Here is a 19,002-nt window from a genome sequence, read left to right as displayed (position 1 = left end):
TAGGGAATTGAGACTACCTACCTAAGTGTTCTTTTGGAGAACACTCCAGCTCTCTGCTTTACTTGTACATTTCCAGTACAATATCATGGAGGTAGTTTTATAGGCTATTTAAAAAAAAAAACAAAAAACTTTTGATAGCTTTCTTTATATAGTTTAACATTTGTGTCAGGAAAAATGTTGGTGGAGTCTTAGCTTCAAGTGAATCATTGCTATCTTCTATGAATTTTATTCCTAGAATTAGAATCAGAAGTAGAGCAATGAATTAACCAGCTGTCTTGTATTTAAACTTTTAATTACTTGCCTTGTTAAAAGTTAAGGATCATTTTGTTGTCATTAGTAAGAAACAAATGATTCGAGTTTGGGTGATATTAGTAATAAAACACCTGAGTTCTTTCACTGATAGTTTTACTTAGATGAGTTACTACTGTGTAACTTACTCTATAAACATGGCAGTACCTTTTTAGGTTAATATCATTTGCCTTTCCTATAAAACCTGTGGGGAGGACCAAGTGGGAGCAGAAGAGAAAAAAGTAATTTTTCCAATTGAGATTCTTTAATTAAAATGAAACATCAAAGTCTCTAGTTCCTCCTTTAATTTTCCAAATATGTTTACTCTCTTAAGAGTAAACTAACCAGTTACTAGCAAAAACTATAAGTTTTTGTTTTTCTTAATTTATTGCTTAGTATTACAGGTAGTATATTTTTACAGGTAGCCTATTTTGAAATTCAGTTCTGAAGTTGGCATTAAAGGTTAGATTGGGTACTGTGGCTCATGCTTGTAATCCCAGCACTTTAGGAGGCCAAGGCGGGAGGATCAATTGAGCCCAGAAGTTTGAGACCAGCTTGAGCAACATAGGGAGACCCTGTTTCTACAAAAGAAAAAAAAATTCATGTTAGCCAGGCACAGTAGAGTGAGATGCTGTCTCAAACACACACACACACACACACAAAATTTGTGATGTTTCCTTAGTTCTTATTTAAACTTTAAGCCTTTTGTACCGGGTAGCAAACCATGTTTTTGTTGTTGTTGTTGTTTTTTGTTTTTTTTTTTAAACTAATCAAAACTGGTGATAGCTTGGAAAGTGTACTGTGGCTAATCACATTGTACAGGGAGTGCTTTAATTTGGGATATCTTTAAAGGGACTCTAACTTCTGCTTAAAGTCAGCTTTTTATGTACCTATTGTCCAAATGTCAATGCTTTTCTTTCTGTATTGAGTAGATGTTTGTCTTTCTCCTGGCCTCATTTTCTAACAGATAAGTAGTGACAGAAGAACCATGGCTGAAATCCACTTCAGCTTTTAATCTGAGAGTTATCTCTAAAATGAATAGGATACAGGACACTGCTAAGATGATAGAACCTGTGATCCAAAATGATACCCATGTGCTTGGCAGGATGGTTTTCAAAAGCATGACACCTTTGAGGAAGGGAAATGTTTCATTACTATTTGGAAGCAGATATTTAGGTCTGAAGGACAAATTAGTTGAAAATTAGTATTTCTAAGCATGATTTTGCAGCTGATTATATTTATTCACTTCATAGATAATTAGTCAGACTGAAGGAGTTTACTGTTGATTTTGTTTGTTTTGCTTTATCATTTTGAAAAAAGTCAGATGGCCCTTTTATCTTGACTCACTGTGATTGATAAAATCATAAAAGAGTCCTAGCTAATTGTTTCTAATGCATTTAGGGTGAAAGGCATAGTGAGATATGATCTGCAGTTTTTAAAAAATATTTTCATACTGCATTTCAGTATTACAAATGATATTTAAAATCTTAACATGCCTTTAAAATGCATATAGTATAATACTTGCTTTCTAAATATGTTAATATAAAATACTTAAATATAAGGAAATTTATTTTAGAAACTTATTAAGTCATAAAATCACTAAATGTATTAGGTCTCATAGCCGTGCATTCATAAAGGAGTGGTTATAAACAGAGTAATATGCTCTGCTTTCAGAAAGTGTTTGAGTGTACGTAACAAAATGTTTTTATTATCCTAGTGAGTTTCCCTTCTTTTTTCTGTATTTTCATTTACCTTTCCTTTTCCTCCTTCCATTTCCTGCTTTTTCCTTCCTCCCTATATTCTCTTTCTTTTTATATTTTTTCTTGCCTCCCCTGTTTTTCATTTCTTTTCTTTTCCTTTTTCTTATTTTTTTCTTTCTCTTCTCCCTTCCTTCCCTTCTGTGGGTAGAGATTACTCCTGTCTCCTGTACGGCTGGCCCTTCCTATCCATGGGTTCCACATCTAGGGTTTCAACCAGCTGCAGATAGAAACTATTAAAAAAAATACAGTGCAACAATAAAAAATACAAATAAAACAATAAAATATAAAAATTATTTATGAAGCATTTGCATTGTAATAGGATTATAAGTAATCTAGAGATGATTTAAACTATATGAGAGTATGTGCACATAGTGTGCTATTTTATATGAAGAATTTTAGTATCCACAGGTTTTGGTATCCATTGGGATCCTGGAACCAGTCTCCCTTGGGATACCAAGGGACCCTTTGTCTCAGTTTCTCAGTGTAACTGAAATTGTAACTGCTGAAATTGTAATTATGATTAGGAAAACAAGAATGAAACTTGATTTTTGTTTAAGCAAGTAAACATTCAATTTTTCTGTTATTACCATAATGAAATGGGTAGTAAATCATGTTTCCTCTTGGTCTTTGGCAGGGTCTGAGAGAAACCAAGCATCCATACACCTTTGTGTCAAAGGAGGGTTTTAGAGAATTACTTTTGGTCAGAGGTGCTTCTGAAAAAGCTGTTCCTTTGCTACCTAGACTGATTCCTGTGCTAAAGGCAGCTCTGGTATGTCATGTATTTCATTTTACTTTATAGTTGAAAACATACGATAGAAAAGAAAGCTGTAATGTATTTAAAATATTGTGTGTCTTTTTTCCTCCAAATTATATGCAAATTAGTTCTTTATCTGTGATTTTGATGTATTTGCAGAATTAGGGGACTGTTACTCAGGGCCAGATAACTACATACTTGAAGACATCTTTAGAGGATGTACTAAAGGTAAAAAGGGACATTTTAAGTAATTTGAGGAAGTAATCAACCTCAAATCAGTCTTTCTGTATGCTAGATATATTTTAGTTAATGCTTCAGTCAGATGGAAAATTTTCTTTTTGCTTCTAGATGTCCTGTGCTTAAGGTTATTTTTAAAATTCTAGGTTTTGTTGACTATCTTCTGATTTTAGATGTTTAATCTTACCGTTTTCTCTACTTGCTTACCCTTTTGTCTAATCTATCTTTTCTTTCCTTTTCTCCTCTCTTCCCTGATGCCCCTACATCCCCAACTAACCAACCTTACAGGTCCATTCGGATGATGAAGTGTTTGAAAGAGGATTGAATGCCCTAGTTCAGCTAAGTGTTGTTGTTGGTCCTTCTCTAAACGACCATCTGAAGCATCTGCTTACAAGCGTAAGTACTGCAGAGATTAGATAATGATTGGCTGTATGTATCATGCACCAATCATCTCTCTTTATGATTTAACAACTTCAAATCTTTAACTCAAAACTTTAAAAATCTTATCATCCTTAACAAAAAATATAGAACTCATTCATAAAACATTTTACTAATGGACAGTATTAGTTTTATTATTATTTTTTTTAATGGAAAACAGCTACATGAGCAGAGTTTAAGGTTATAATAAAAAGTAAACCAGCCAGGCTTGGTGGCTCACGCCTGTAATCCTAGTGCTTTGGGGGCGGAGGTGGGTGGATTGCTTGAGCTCAGGAGTTTCAGACCAGCCTGGGCAACATGGTGAAACCCCATCTCTACTAGCATACAAAATGTTAGCCAAGTGTGGTGGCATGCGCCTGTAGTCTCAGCTTCAGGAGGCTGAAGGAGAATTGCTTGAACGTGGGAGGCGGAGGTTATAGTGAGACGAGATTGTGCCACTGCACTCCAGCCTTGGTGACAGAGCAAGACTTGGTCAAATAAAATAAAATATAAAAGGTTGAATGGATAAAAGCTAATGAACAGTAAGATGGTATTATGTTCATGTTGAATAACTATGAATTATAAGCAGTGCTCATACACTGTCTTGTGTGATCATATATTACCAAACACATTTAAGTATTTTTGGTTTTCATTGTGATGTTTTAGTGAATCTGTAAATTGCATTCAGGAAGAGACTTTTTCCTGATACGTGTAACTTTAGTCCTTACTATAAATATTTACTGGGACCCTGTGCAGCTCCTGAGGTTCCCAAGACCACTCTTAGGTTTGATGATTTGCCAGAATGATCCATGGAACTCAGGAAAGCTGTTATTCACTGTTACGGTTTCTTATAACAAAAAAAGATTAAAAGCAGCATAGGTAACAGGCACATAGAGCAGGGTCCAAGAGATACCGGGCATGGAGTTTTCAGTTTTCTTCTCCTAGTGGAGTTGTTCATGCAGTGTTTACTTCTTCCAGCAACAATGTGTGGCAGCGTGCATGGAGTATTGCCAACTAGAGAAGCTCACCTGAGCCTTAGTGTCCAGGATTTTTATTGGTGTCTGTCATGCAGGCAAGACTGCCTGCCTGTGTGGTTGACATTAGTCTACACCCTCTCTAGAAGTCGAACTAATACCCTGTGAACCAAAGTTCTCATCATAAATCACATTGTATAGACTACCTGGTGTTGCCCGAAACTCCCATGTTGACAAGGATACCCTATCTGGCAGGACATTCCAAGAGCTTAGAGGTTATCATTCAAGAGCTAGGGGCAAGGGCCAAACATTAGGCAAGGGACATACGTACCGTTAGAAAGATTAACGTCTTAGGTAGGACCTCCCTGTCTGCGTTCTTCTGTATTTCACAGCTGAGGTATGATTTTGGTCATGGGTCCACTATTTTTTCTTGGATCCATCCATATGAGAGATCCTAGAACTATATTTTTAACTTCCTATTCCACAAATAGTGTAATACACACCAAGAACCACCTGGTTAACACTGTAAGAAGTAGGGGCGATGGTGACTATCAGGATAGATATGCTCATAAGTGGTAGATGAAATTCCATGAGGTTTCAGGTGAGGAGAAGACATAGAATAGTCTCTCAAGCCTTGACATTTGAGGAGTCTTAGGACAGAAGAAAGAGAATCTTGGCAGATAATTGTAAGCTTCATGTCAGGGGGTGTGGCTGACCAGCTACGGGAATTTCACACTAATGTACAAAGTGATTCATTGAAATATTCAGTGGTTTAATAATCATCTCTTGCACTCTGCTATCCTGTTTTGTGCCAGGTGTGCCAAGCATTGTAGAAGATAATCCTGAGCAGAAACAGGCATGCTCTCAGCCCTTGTGGAGATTGTTGGTTTTGATTTTGTTTTTTGTGTTTGTTTTTTGCAGGTGGGTGGGGGATGTAGAGATAAGCAGCAAGGACATCTGCTGAGAATATTGGGATGGAGTCAAGGGGAAGTGATATGTAGAGAAAAGGAATCACACTGGATCCTTCCTCAAAGTCAGTCAAGCAAGGCTTCCTAAATAGCCTCTCAGTCCCACCTCCAGTGGCAGAAAAGGCCAGATTAACAATTGTACACATTTGTTTTGTTTTTTAATCTTTCTGGGTCAGTGGCATTTATCTTTGGTCACTTACATTCCTCAGAGCTCTCATTTTCCTAGACAAGGACTGACTGAAAGGTTATCTAGCTTTCCTGGGCTGCCAGCATTTTGGGAAGACCTAGACACCACCCTGACCGTCCGATCCTGGTATTATATAAAGAGCTCTAGAAATAGGTTGTGTGAGGGTTAGTTCCTGGTCTGTTACCACTCACTATGAGACAGACACCACTGAGGATGTCAGTGAGTTGCTATCGGACCCCTTTCGTCCCTCACCCCCATATTCCATACCTTTCAGCCTCAAAGCCTTGTTTTTCATCTGGTTTATAGACTTCTACATTAGATGCTTATTGGAAGAAAGGGTATTCTTCTAGAAGAAATTTTTCAAAACCAGTTACTGAACCCCTATATACAACTCATTTTTTCCTGTATGCAAAATAAACTATACCTTTCCTGAGCTACAAATGTATGGGACTTTACAGAGGGAATAAATCACCTAAAAATCTTGCTTAAAATGCAGAATCTGGGCTTCTGCCCTGGGATTCCGGTTAAGTATGACATGAGACCCAAGAATCTGCATTTTTAAATAGCATCTCAAGTGATTCTGATGCTGATGGCCCCTGGATCTGCTTATTAACCTCTGTGCTATACAGGGTGTATACAGATTCAGTAGGGTAATGCAGTCTGAAGAAAGCAACTGGAAGACTAGAGAGGGACCCTCTCCATCCCCAGGGCATTCACTATTACTAAATTACTCATGTAAATCCTCTGTCCTTTGTCCTCTCTTCCCTTTTTGTTGCGGGAAAATGTGTGCTTTAGAGGCAAAGCTTTCCATCATGGTCTTCAATGCTCTTGCAGATTACAAAATCGCAAAATATGCTATTTTATAGAAAACTTCAGATAGCATACTGTAGCAGATTTTATAGGATTGGTTTTACTTGAAATAATGTAAATTGTTTTTTAAAACAAATACAGAGGTACCTATAACATAAATTTCAATGAGATGCTTCCTAAGAGAAGCCTTGAAATCTAAAACAAGGGGTGCTTCTGAAGATTTACTTATGCATATGGTGAACATTGTTAAGTTTAAAGTCATTTCGTTTCCCCTAATCTTACTTTAAAAGCTTTCCAAGAGATTAATGGACAAGAAATTCAAAGAGCCAATCACCAGTGCATTACAAAAGCTAGAGCAACGTGGCGGAAGTGTAAGTAGAATCTTATTCCTTAGGTCTTTTTTTTTTTTAAACTTTTAGGCATATTATTAAATCGACTATATATTTAACATATACTGTCTCATTTCAGCCACGGGTAACTATGTGAAATTGATACTGTTATTTTCCTTTTAGAACTCAGAGTTTCTATCTCTAGGTCAAGCCCTGCTGCTCAGACCAGACTCAGATTGAATAAATGTAGGGCTTATGTACTTTCACAGTGCTTAATATGGCATTCCATGTGGCACAGTGGTACAGTTTTTTTTTCTTTAAAGTATTTTCAGTGGTTTAGTTTTGACCATTGAAAAGTTCAGAAAACCAAATGATTAACTTAGCTCATTGAGGAAAAATACTTTTTTCTCTTTCATTTGCTGTCTTTCTGACTCAGACGTCCAGATGATTGCACTATTCTGTCTGTAAGTGCGTGCATACCACATAGATGTAGACACACACACACACATGCACACACAGTGCTGGAATAGTTTAATTGGTTATTCTAACTTTTCAAGGTACAAAAATATGGAGGATTTCATAACTATATGGTGTCAAATTACTAGACTAATTGAACTTTCAGCATTTGAAGGAAGCATTCAGATAATCTCATCTTAGAAATATTTCCATAAAAGCAGTCCTTGCTTGTGGGAATTTTGTTTAATCAGATCTTAATAATAGAATTACATGTGACTATCTTAACATTGCATAATTTAGTTCCATTCTAGGTACTTCTGAAGGAATTAGTTATGAGAAAATTTGCCTGATCATATACAATTTTTAAAATGGCAGACATAAAGCTTTAGCGAAATTACCTCGTTTGACCAATTTCAATGGGTTGTTTGATTATATTCTTTCCATGATGGATGCCTAGAATACAGTTTACAAGAGGAAGTAAGTCCCAAAGCCTACTAGGTAATAAATTTCTTTGTTGTGTTTGGGTCCTAGGCAGAGAATTAGCATTCGGACACCTTGAGGAGCTGTGCAGAACCTTCCCCTAGCTAATCCCATGTCTCCTCTGCAGCAAGGAAATTCTTGCTTGCTCTTCTGAGAATTTAAATGCAAAATATATTTCTCCTTTCTTCTTCTGTGGAGTGGAAGTGAACAAATGCTAAATAATGATGCCACAGCTTTTCAGTGGGAAACTCTCCCTAGGTAGTTTTCCATATCCTGTGGGCCAGTATGGGAAATGGGACAAGTAGAAAGGGACAGGCCAAGCATATTAGATTTTGTGGTGGGAGTGGAGGGGGTGTGGAGGAGGAGATAGTATACATGTAAATAAAGTTTAGAAACAACACATTAAGATTTGGAAGGGGAACACAGGTGTACTTGAGCAATCCAGGATCCCAGAAATATCAAATTCTTTACTACTCCATCTTACTAGCTTTGAATGTTGCTAATACAGAATTTTTAAAAAGATTTTGTAGTTAATTACTTATTTTCTTCTGACTTCTCTTGTTTTCTCGTTATGTCCTACATAATATTTTAATAATAGATTACAATAGAAAATTTTCTATTGCAATTACATGCCAAAGACTTTCTCTTGGCTTAATTACTATTGTGCTAGCCTCTATTACTTTGTAATCCTTCATGAAATTAATGCTCTTTTTTCTCTTCTGAGAGCGTAAAAGTTTATATATCTTCCTTTCTTTAAATATTAGAAATAAGTCTTTAAAAATGAGTGTTCTTAGTTGTGGTTTCTCATTTCTTAGGACTTGTGTATATCAATGATGGAACTATTCAACGTCTGGGTACAGGAAAATATCTGTTACAGATAGTCACAGTGTTACTTTCTTAGAACTGATATGCCTTAAATTTGAAATCAGTTCATTCTTAGCCTGATTTGTTTTTTTTTTCTAAGTGAAATGCATATTTATTTTGGGAAAGGCACAACACAAATCCTGATCTTTATTGGTTGTTTGGGAACTTAATACATGGCAGGTACTCTGCAGAGTACTTTTTAGACATGAAACTCATTTATTCTTCCTAGTCATCAGAGGGAGATTCTATTGTTATCTCCCTCTAAAGATCAAGAAACTTAGGCACAGAGAAGTAATTAGTCCAGGTTTGACAAATAAGTGACCAGTAGATGCTGAATTCAGATACTGGTAGTCTGGCTTCTAACTACTTCTCTAGTTAGATACTTCAAAAAAAAAAGAAAGAAATAGCCTATATTTTATTTAACGCAGCGAAAAGTCCTCCTTATTTCATCATTTTGTTCTTACCCCCTTTTTTTTGTTTTGAGTTTTGGATACTTTCTAGGCATATTCCTGCAAATACAATACCTGTTAGGGGAAGTCTGCATGATACTAATGATGCTCAATTTTTTCTGTTGACAGGGAAGCCTTAGCATCATCAAATCTAAAATTCCAACGTACTGCTCCATATGCTGTTGAAGAAGGGAGCCAACAAAAATTGTTTTTACTACCTGGTGACGTGTCAAACACTGACTGTGGGTACTCATGGAACCTTTATTCCATGTATTTTGTTCTTTTGTAAATCACGGCCACTCTTCATTATTTACTAGGTTAAAATGAATATACACTGAATCAAAGTTATTCAGCAACAAAAAAGAACAGTTACTAATGGAAAGTTACTAAAATAAGTTCTGTAAGAGTACAATTTTCTGAGGGTTTTTTTTTTAATTTTTATTATTTGTGCAAAGAACCATTGAGTTGGCAAGATAAGATGCATTTGTATTTTCTGGTGCCTTTTTATTTATAACACTTTTTTGGCAAACAATTTGTAGCTGTGCCCTGATTTTTATAGATAGTTTGCCGTTTCTTGGGTTTAATATTTAACAAGACTGTAGAAATTTAAAATAGTGGACAAATGTTTGTGAATACACTTTTTAAAAATTGTTTTAAAAGAGAGAAGGGATCTTGCTTTGTTGCCAGACTGCAGTGCAGTGGCATGATCGTAGCTCACTGCAAGCCTCAAATTTTAGTGCACAGATGATCCTTTCATCTTAGCTTCCCGATTAGCTGGGACTATGTGGTGGCACATGCCACCATGCCTGGCTAATTTTAAAATTTGCTTGTAGAGATGGGATCTCACTCTGTTGTCCAGGCTGGTCTCAGTTCTGGCCAGTGATCCTCCCACAATGAACTTCCAAAGTGCTGGGATTACAAGTGTGAGCCACCATGCCTGGCCCCATGAATACACTATTAATTATTGTTTGTAAATATGTATTGTATAATGTACAATGCTTGGAAAATTTTTTCAGAGTATTCTAGAATAGTTTAAGAAATTTTTTTCTAATTCTGTAAATTCTATTACAAGTGTGTTGTTTATTACAACTTATTACAACTACCTAAATTTTAGGTGTTAACTCTATTTAAGTAAATACTATTTTTGCATTTCATAGCCAGAAAATACTGATGTTCACGTAAGGATGTTCGGCAATTAAAATGTTAAAACTTGTACATGCATTGATGGATTTTGTTGTGCTTATGTTTAGCAATTTTTAAGAAGCTTTTAAAACTTAATTTAGACATAGTTCAGAATTTTGATGTAATAGAAGCGATTCCTTCTGCAAGAGAGGAGCAGAGGAGCGGAAGAGAAATGGAAAACAAGAATAAGACCTTCTATCTTATGAGCAAAAGGAGAGGCTATAGAGATTTCTGTAGCCACACCGAATCCAAGGCATGAAAGGGATGGAAAGGAAAGATGGGTCTTGTGGAGCAGCAGTGTTGCATCTCAGCAGCTTTGCAGAATGCACTTTCCTTGCTCTATTCCCCAAACACCTGGAGTGACCTCTATGATTCTCATTTCAGGTATAATCTCACAACTGTAATTTGAAAGAGTACAAGTAATTTCTGAGGATTCTTAATGTAGAAATGCCCACCCTGCCTCAGAGCTTGTCCTTCCTGAGCCCTTTGTCTAGCATACTTTTTCCTCTGGTCTCTACTCCCTTGTCACATCCTCTGATCATACTAGCTACAACAGCTGCCTGCCCACTGGCCTTGCTTTTACCTGTTTTCATTGCATTGAGGACCACCCAGAGCTATCTGCGATCTAGAAAATAGTATAAGATTTAGTTTTAAATCTAATAATTACAAAAATTCTTGGAAAAGACCTATAATATAGACAGTAGAGTTATAAACATTTTATTTTGCTTTTATTTTTTCTTTTTGAAATACAAAATGTGCACATTGAGTTTACACAAACACGCGATGGCAAATTTCAGTGTACATGTATTGTACTACTCTTAATTTCTACACTGGTGATAGCAGGGCAGCTTTCAACATCCTATCTCTACACCAGAATAGATACCTGATTTATTGTTGCAAAGACAGTTGCAAATTTCCTCCTTCTGTAGCCTCTTGGTCTTTGTGATATTTCTACAAAACAGGGACGATGTGTATGTCTTTAGTAATGTGGCAACTTTACGGTTTTGGCTAAGGTGATTAAAAATAATCTGAATTGTTGGAATTTTATGATGCACTAAATCATATTGTAATCTGGATTAGTTGTTGAGCACTTATTTTCTACTGAATCTTGGTAGTAGTTGTCAATGTAATGGAACCACTGGTGCTTTCAAAGTGAATTTTGCTTGCTGTTTGTTTGTTCCTAGTAGACAGTGGGGTAGTCAAGGTTTCTTTGTCCCTGAATGGCTTGTAATATAAACATGCTGTAAGGAAGTCAGGGGAAAGAGGACAGATTTGGCCTTTAATGCTGTTAGGATTACTTGTTAGTAAGTATTAACATATACTGGAGGATAGATATCCTGACCCTTTGCATATGTCTGTAAACATCCTTGTTTTGTTTGATGCCGTCTTGAACTTCCACTTGATGATACAATGGAAAACAGCCTGTAAGATTAAACAAATCCAAAATTATATATATTATATAGGCTTTGGCTGTAATGTATGATGGAAAATTAAATGCTTATTAAGTTTCGTTAGGCATATGCTGATATCTGATGATAAATTTTTAAATGTTTAAAAATACCAGATAAAATTAATTTCTAATAGAAGGTGGGAAGGAAGGCCATAGAAACTGGAACTATATGTTTAATTGTAGTAATCTTATTTGTTTACTTAAAGTATATAAATGGAATTACAGCATTCAGACATGAAAATTAATTTCTGGAAATTAAATGCAGATGTCAGTATATTAGAAAACCATTCAAAATCCTAGGACTGAATACATACAAATGAGTAGCAAAAAACACTGGTATTTTAAAATCACTGATATGTGAAAGCCTCAATAATCCCATGGCTAAGGAATCAATAAAACTATATGCCAGATTCTATTACTTTTGAATATTCACAGAGTATGAAATGAGTTAGAACATCCCATGAACTCAGTGGCATTATGGAAAGGATGCAAATTTATAACTGAGAAACTCAAATCTTTTGGGGATTGCTTTATATTAAAACAAAGCTTGTTTGCATAATATGCTTCAGTGTCAAGCTGAGCAATCTATGCTAAAAGTGGTAGCTCCGACTTTAAGGGTGGTAGAATAGTTCACATTTGTCTGTTGGATTCAGGATCTGGTTGACAAGTTAAATCACATTTTCAAAGAGCTGCATGGAGCGCATTATGTTTTCATCCTGTAAGGGAGAAACAGAGCGATTAAATTCACCATATCTGCAAGGGCAAGTACACTATTTTGCCCCTAAGTATTGCCCCCTCCCACCAACCACCTATGCCAAAAGCTCAGATATTAAGTGTTTGCAAATATAAAGGCCATTCTATCCGTTTTCCACATAGATCACGATGAAGGAGGACCCATTTTATATTTTGTGGAGTCTGTTGACGGCATTAAACCACTTTATTTAAATCTTTACTTGGTATTTAATAGAGGATATTTCTCAAATCATAATGCCAAAATGGAAACTACAGAGGCGCAGAGGTAAGTCAAAGCAAATGAGAATTTTGGCTTTCTATGTAGATCACAGGCCAGATCACACAGACTTTTATACAGGTACAAGGAAAATTGTGTGTGTGTATGAGCCAGTAGTTCATGAAGACAGGAGGCTGGAGTGTAGGAGGCAGGATAGTGGATTAAGAGGGAACATGTTTGCAGTAATCATTTCTTTCTCTGTCTGCAAGTTATGGCTAAATCTGTGTTGCCTGAAGGAGACTTTAAAAATGAATGGTCTCCATTACAGAGAAAGGATTGGGGAGCAGAAACGACTGCCCAGTGGCTGTGTTCAGTTTAGCGTATTCTTTAGAAATGAGTTAGGGGACAGATTTTTTGCATTATTGGAGCACTTGTCGGTTGCATGTGAATAGCACTTAGTGAGCTGTTTATGGTAGTGGTAAATGGTGGCTGAACCAATAATGGCTTCCACTGCTAGAAACCAAGTAACAACGTCACCACCAAGCAGCTTAATGTCACCAAACTAATTCACTCAAAGACCACCACATTGAAATCCAAGTTGAGAAACAAGCAGACATCCAGAAAGGTAAGAACAACAATTTAAAAATACAGAAACAACAGATTTGTTTTCATGATTATTTGAATGTTTTTTTTTTTTTCGAGGCATAGTCTATTTCTATTGCGCATCATTCTGGAGTGCAGTAGCACAATCATGCCTCAACTGGGCTCAAGTGATCCTCCCAAGTAGCTGAGACTTCAGCCACGTGCCACCATGCCCAGCTAACTTAATTTTTTTTTTTGTAGAGATGGGGTCTTGCTATGTTGCCCACATTGGTCTCAAGTTATTTTCCTGCCTCAGCCTCCCAAAGTGCTGGGATTACAGTTGTGAGCTACTGTACCAGGCCTTAACAATTTTTAACTGTGGTTCTACTCACATATCAAGTCAGATAATTCTAAGTAAGCTAACACTGGTTTCTTCGATAGTGGGCTACTACCTGCAGTTCTCTTCAGAGAAAATTTTCCACTGTTTCTTTTTTGTGACAGAAGACCATTATTGAGTTCAGCCAAAGAGCCATTTCTTGTCCACATACACTAAAATAATGATTTTTCTCTTAGAAATCAGATAGAAGCTTGGCCTGTTGTGATGCATACTTGGCTATTTAGGAATTCTAATTCTATGGAAATACGATAGATAATATGAGTTATGCTAACTCTGTGCAAAGAGAAATTCAAATTCTCATATATGTTTTACCCTCCATGATGAATACTCTCTAAGGAATTGGGGAATCAAAAACACAGTACAGGCTGGGTGCAGTGGCTCCGCCTGTAATCCCAGCACTTGGGGAGGCTGAGGTGGGTGGATCACGAGGTCAGGAGATAGAGACCATGGTTAAACCCTGTCTCTACTAAAAAATTAGCCAGGTGCAGTGGTGGGTACCTGTAGCCCCAGCTACTCGGGAGGCTGAAGCAGGAGAATGGTGTGAACCTGGGAGGCAGAGCTTGCAGTGAGCCGAGATCACAGCACTCCAGCCTAGGCAACATAGTGAGACTCTATGTAATTGGTGCTTGTTTTTAGAGTGTTAGGCTTATGTTGCAGGTTGTAGAAGTGGTAAACTTAGGCATATGATCTCTGTATTTTGCCCAGTTCATGCTAATACTCAGTTTAGCTGTTATGATAGCTGAAGTGATAGTTCTTACACTTTCATTACTTACTTTTTGGCAGCTTTCAATGAACTCATCTATGGTAACAACCCCATCTTTATTTTTGTCCATTTTCTGTTCAGGAAGAAAACAAAAAATTATATTTAGACTTATATCCCTTAATACCCTCACACCTGCACCAAATGAGCTGATAAAAAGAAAACCTAGCTGCTTATTTCACGTGGAGGATCTGTTTCAGAGCAGAAACCAGTAGTTTCTTAGAGATAAAAATGATAGGGCCAAATCCTTCTGGCTGTTCCCTTTTCAATATAATATGGTGAAGATTTAGAGTCACTCTGTCCTAGGTAAAATCCTATCTTTTAGATATGACAGAGCTCGGCCAATTTGCTGAAACTTTCAGAGCTTTCTTTTTGTCTCATCTGTAAAATGGGATTAATGAGGATTTATAGGATTCTTGTAAAAACCGAATGAAAACAAAACTTGTGAAATATGAGAATTGTTTAAATGTTGTATCTTGGATTTAGTGAATGTTCAATGAGTGTAGTTATCAGCATTGCAAATTCAAAATCAAAGCTATTAAATTAATAGGATGATAAATACTGTTTTGTCTCAGTAAAAAGTGTTTTCCTTTGCATCATCGTGGTGCTTGGCAAACATCAGGAAATTTTCTCCTAATTTCATTCCCTCTTGACTTCTGTTTCCATTCCTACCTGAAAAAATGTTTCGACATGTTGTCTGGGAGCATCTTCTTTGAGGACAGGATATGTACATTTACCCATCATGTCGTATATTGCTTTCATTATATCAAGCATTTCCTGAAAAGTAAAAGGCTTATGTGAGGTTGCACACATGTATGAAGAAACCATTCTAAGAAGCTGTGACAGATTTTTCCTACTCAATGACGACTGTTGGTTGTCCCAAAGGAAAAGCCAACAAACAGCTTTCTGCCTCAAGAGCAGAAGAATCAGATGTGAGAATGAATTCTGATCTCTTGGTTTCAAAATGAAGCAAATTTCCATGTATCTACCATAGTCAGGAAAAGAATATGCTGGTTTAATGTTTGGATTTCTATAGACTTTAAGTAGACCATGCTTATTTAATTGAATTATTATATATCTTACTTGTTGATCATCAGTTTCCATCTATTGAGAGTCAAATATACTGCACACCATATATTGAGAAAAAACACCATTTAGAATTAGTGAAATTAATTGGTAAGTCTTAAAGTTCATTAGGATTTTTGTTGTATTTTTCCTACTATGGCTTTAACTGAAGTCACATGTGAAGACCAGTCAAAATATTTTGACGCTGGGAAACACCTTGAAATTTTATTAAAACAGTCTAATTTTTGCCTTACCATTTTCATTCTTATGAGAGTAAAAATAATGTCTAATAACTTAAACATGTAGATGTATTGTTGCACATTTGTTTCACATGAAAGATCTCTCGACTAGGTTGATAATACAGGTATATACTTTTAAGAGTATTCAATTCTATTATAAATGATAAAGTAATTTGTAAACAGGTGAAACCTTTTAAGATGTTTTGAGCATAGATAAGTAGCAAGTAGTTTGTTAGACACAGGCAGAATTCTTGAGATGTGTTAAAACATAAAAAGGAATTGAAGAACAAGACATACCTAATAATCCTGAGGTACCTGGGTAATAAATATTCAGGGTATAAAAATATACAAGAAACACTAACTATTTAGGATATGCTGCATATACATGAATACTTAATAGTCATTGAGGTCTTAATTTGGCACCCAGTGGTGACAGCTATTCTGGCCCCAGGTGTCCTCTGTGCAAGAAACACAAATGAAACTCATGACTACTTATCAGGCTATACTTGTGGCCAGGCACACTTGCACCTGTGTCTCTCCAATAGAGCAAGTTCATGTCACTGGCTGTTGGCCCCAGGCACCTTTTGTGTGTGGGGTCTCTTGCTCAAAATGCAATTCTGGGAAAGGCTTGTGAGGCAGAGAGAGACAGGACATAGGCACACAGCATGCTCAGGATTCAGGGAGTATGGTCTTTCAACCCCACTTGCATCCTATCCTGTGTAGTTAACTTACCGGTCCCTTTGCTTCTCGCTGTGTTTTAAACTGTTTTAATAAACTGTAATACGAGTATCTTAATTTGGTCTGTGAGCCTTGTTTCCTGGATAGTCTTCCTCAAAGTGCATTTGGAGACCCTACCATTGCATCAGGCCATTCCACAATCCCCATGATTGTAAAATTGCATTTCCTTATGGATCACATGCTATGGGGAAAAGAAAGGCTTCAGGCTAAATATTGAAACATGGCTTGGATACATTTTCTTTCTGATTCCAACCATGGTCCTGATACTGTGAATGGAATAAAGATGCCAGCAGGAAAAAAGTGTAAAATCTTTGTGTTACATATTTACTTTGGAGCTTCACCATAAACCTTTTCTATCTATTCCAAATTTTTAATTATACATCTTTCTTCCACTACATAAAATACTTCAGATTTCCTGAGAAAAACTTTTCAAATTAATAATTGCAATTAATATTTTAAAGTTAAGAAATGAAAATCTTCCAAATTATTGCTATAGTGGTGAGGTATCCCTTACCTCTTTAGTGATGTAGCCATCTTTATTTATATCATACAGATTAAATGCCCAATTGAGTTTTTCTTGTACTGTCCCCCGGAGCAAAATGGAAAGACCTTTGATGAAATCCTAAAAAGAAAGAAAAATACAATTTTATATGACATTTCTAAAAGAAAAAAAAAAAGAAAAATGATGGAAGTAAGGGCTACAACCCTCTGGAATTTGAACCATTTATTTAGCAAAATGATTGATGTGTTATTGGTTGTCTATTTTTCAGACTTCTCTGTGGGCATCAATCACTTGTTAGTCTTAACATTTTCATCTTGTAATTGGAAACTGAGTTAAATCAATGGTAGTACTGGAAATTGTACCAATGGATACCCACACATCAAGAGGCTTGAGTATAAGTGGTATTGGCTTTCCAGTGCAAGCACACATGATATACTAAAAGAATGTAATAGTTTTTTTTTTTTTTCTAAATACAAGTGCACACATAACACACTTCAATGAAAAAACGTTTGCTACTGAGAAATGTGGCTGACCATAAAAGATAAACCAATTGTGGTCTCTAATTAGAAATCCAGTTATAATTTACATGTGGACAGTGGGTAAGAGCATGGAGCTGGAAAGGACAGACTGCCTGGTTTCACCCTCCAGCTGTATTACTGGATGGCTTTGTGTCTTCAGGCAACTTAACATCCCTTTGCCTCAATTTTCATATCTGTAAAATGGAGCTAATAATAGTATCTACCTCTTCACAATTTTATGAGGATTGAAAAAGAGGCTGCTTATAATTGTCCCTGGCAAGGACATTGGCTGTGTAGGTTTTTGTTAAGTAAATGGAGCCCTCAGTTTGTATCCTGGTTAAGCTGGTTTGATTGCATTGCAGACTGGCCAGATTAACTTGATTTAATTCATTTAGAGATATATATATATATATATATTTTTTTTTTTTGAGATGGAATCTTGCTCTGTTGCCCAGGCTGGAGTGCAGTGGCGTGATCTTGGCTCACTGCAACTTCCACCTCCTACCTCCCTGGTTCAAGCAATTCTTCTGCCTCAGCCTCCCGAGTAGCTGGGACTACAGGCATCCGCTACCATGCCTGGCTAATTTTTGTATTTTTGGTAGAGATGGGGGTTTCACCATGTTGGTCAGGCTGGTCTCGAACTCCTGACCTTATGATCTGCCCGCCTTGGCCTCTCAAAGTGCTGGGATTACAGGCATGAGCCACCGTGCCCGGCCAGATTTGTTGTTGTTATGTACAGCAGAGTTAACGTTACAATGTGCCGTATTCAGTTTATAATCCAGTTTTAAGTAGGAATGAAAGCAGAGGGGAAATCCAAAAGTCTTCTGGGTGAATTTGCATTATATCTCCCTTTCCCACATTCCCTTATTTTATAGCTGTATTTCTGTCCGAATTTCTCAAATTGTTTTTTCTTTTTTAAATAAGTAATATCCATATAGTTCAACATTTAAAAATTATGTAAGCCGTCTGGTGAAAAACCTTTCTTCCATTCCTGGACCCAGCCACCTGTTCCTTTTACCTATAGACAACTGGCATAAATAGTTTGTATTTACTTCCAAGGAATTTTTGTGCATATACAAGTATAAGATACATTTGTTTGTCTTATTGGCTAACAGACTTCTATACTTTTTTTTCCACTTAACCATAAATCAGGGAAACAATTCAAGTTTCTGTTGTATATGTAAATGCATCATTGTTTATTTAACCAAATTGTTTTTACATTTTTTCTCATTGTTATTTCTAGGTATTTTAACCTTTCTGTTGCTGTTGTAAATGAGATATTTTTCTATCATATATTCTAAATTAGTTGTTTGTATGTATGAAAGCTATTGATTTCTGTGTAATTTTGTACCCTGTCAACTTGCTGATACCATATGTTGGTTTTCTTCTGGGTTTTCATGTGTGCAATAATAGTAGCTGCAAATGGAGTTAATTGTACCTGTTTTCTAATTTTTCTATGTTTACTTTTTTCTAATTATATGGCCTAATATCTATAGAACAATGTTACATCATGTAAATTATAATAGATATTCTTAGTTTTTTCTTGAACTTCAGAATATTTCAATTCACTTTTAAGCATGATACTTAGTTTTATCATGGTGAAAATGGTACAACCATTCCACTTAGGCAAATTTATCAAGAATGGCC

At 36.3% G+C, this 19,002-nt stretch overlaps 2 protein-coding genes across 20 annotated transcripts in view; one reads left to right on the top strand and one right to left on the bottom strand.

Moving 5' to 3' along the window:
- PACRGL (parkin coregulated like) overlaps positions 1 to 19,002 on the top strand; it is a 41,701-nt gene that overhangs the window by 12,171 nt on the left and 10,528 nt on the right. For 5 of the 12 annotated variants that reach the window (XM_031664095.1, XM_031664096.1, XM_031664094.1 and 2 more), the window contains 5 exons: positions 2,683 to 2,817; positions 3,328 to 3,435; positions 6,686 to 6,766; positions 9,103 to 10,539; positions 12,482 to 12,623. In XM_031664095.1, coding sequence (XP_031519955.1) covers positions 2,683 to 2,817; positions 3,328 to 3,435; positions 6,686 to 6,766; positions 9,103 to 9,159 — 381 coding nt within the window. In that variant the 3' untranslated portion in view covers positions 9,160 to 10,539; positions 12,482 to 12,623. The remainder of the gene's footprint in view (positions 1 to 2,682; positions 2,818 to 3,327; positions 3,436 to 6,685; positions 6,767 to 9,102; positions 10,540 to 12,481; positions 12,624 to 19,002) is intronic. The other 7 variants (XM_031664091.1, XM_031664090.1, XM_031664092.1 and 4 more) reach the window with 7 other exon arrangements.
- The window catches only part of KCNIP4 (potassium voltage-gated channel interacting protein 4), a 1,168,224-nt gene continuing 1,160,086 nt past the window's right edge, over positions 10,865 to 19,002 (bottom strand). For 4 of the 8 annotated variants that reach the window (XM_031664098.1, XM_031664101.1, XM_031664100.1 and 1 more), the window contains 3 exons: positions 16,850 to 16,957; positions 14,966 to 15,070; positions 14,052 to 14,369 (listed from right to left, as the gene is read on the bottom strand). In XM_031664098.1, coding sequence (XP_031519958.1) covers positions 14,166 to 14,369; positions 14,966 to 15,070; positions 16,850 to 16,957 — 417 coding nt within the window. In that variant the 3' untranslated portion in view covers positions 14,052 to 14,165. Of the gene's footprint in view, positions 12,322 to 14,051; positions 14,370 to 14,965; positions 15,071 to 16,849; positions 16,958 to 19,002 lie in introns of those variants that run through there. The other 4 variants (XM_017959305.3, XM_003898536.5, XM_003898537.5 and 1 more) reach the window with 2 other exon arrangements.

Source organism: Papio anubis, chromosome 3 (genome assembly GCF_008728515.1).
Source record: "Papio anubis isolate 15944 chromosome 3, Panubis1.0, whole genome shotgun sequence".
NCBI classification, from domain to species: domain Eukaryota; kingdom Metazoa; phylum Chordata; class Mammalia; order Primates; family Cercopithecidae; genus Papio; species Papio anubis.
The sequence above is the reverse complement of the archived record's forward strand: the minus strand, read 5'-3'. Positions and strand labels throughout refer to the sequence as shown.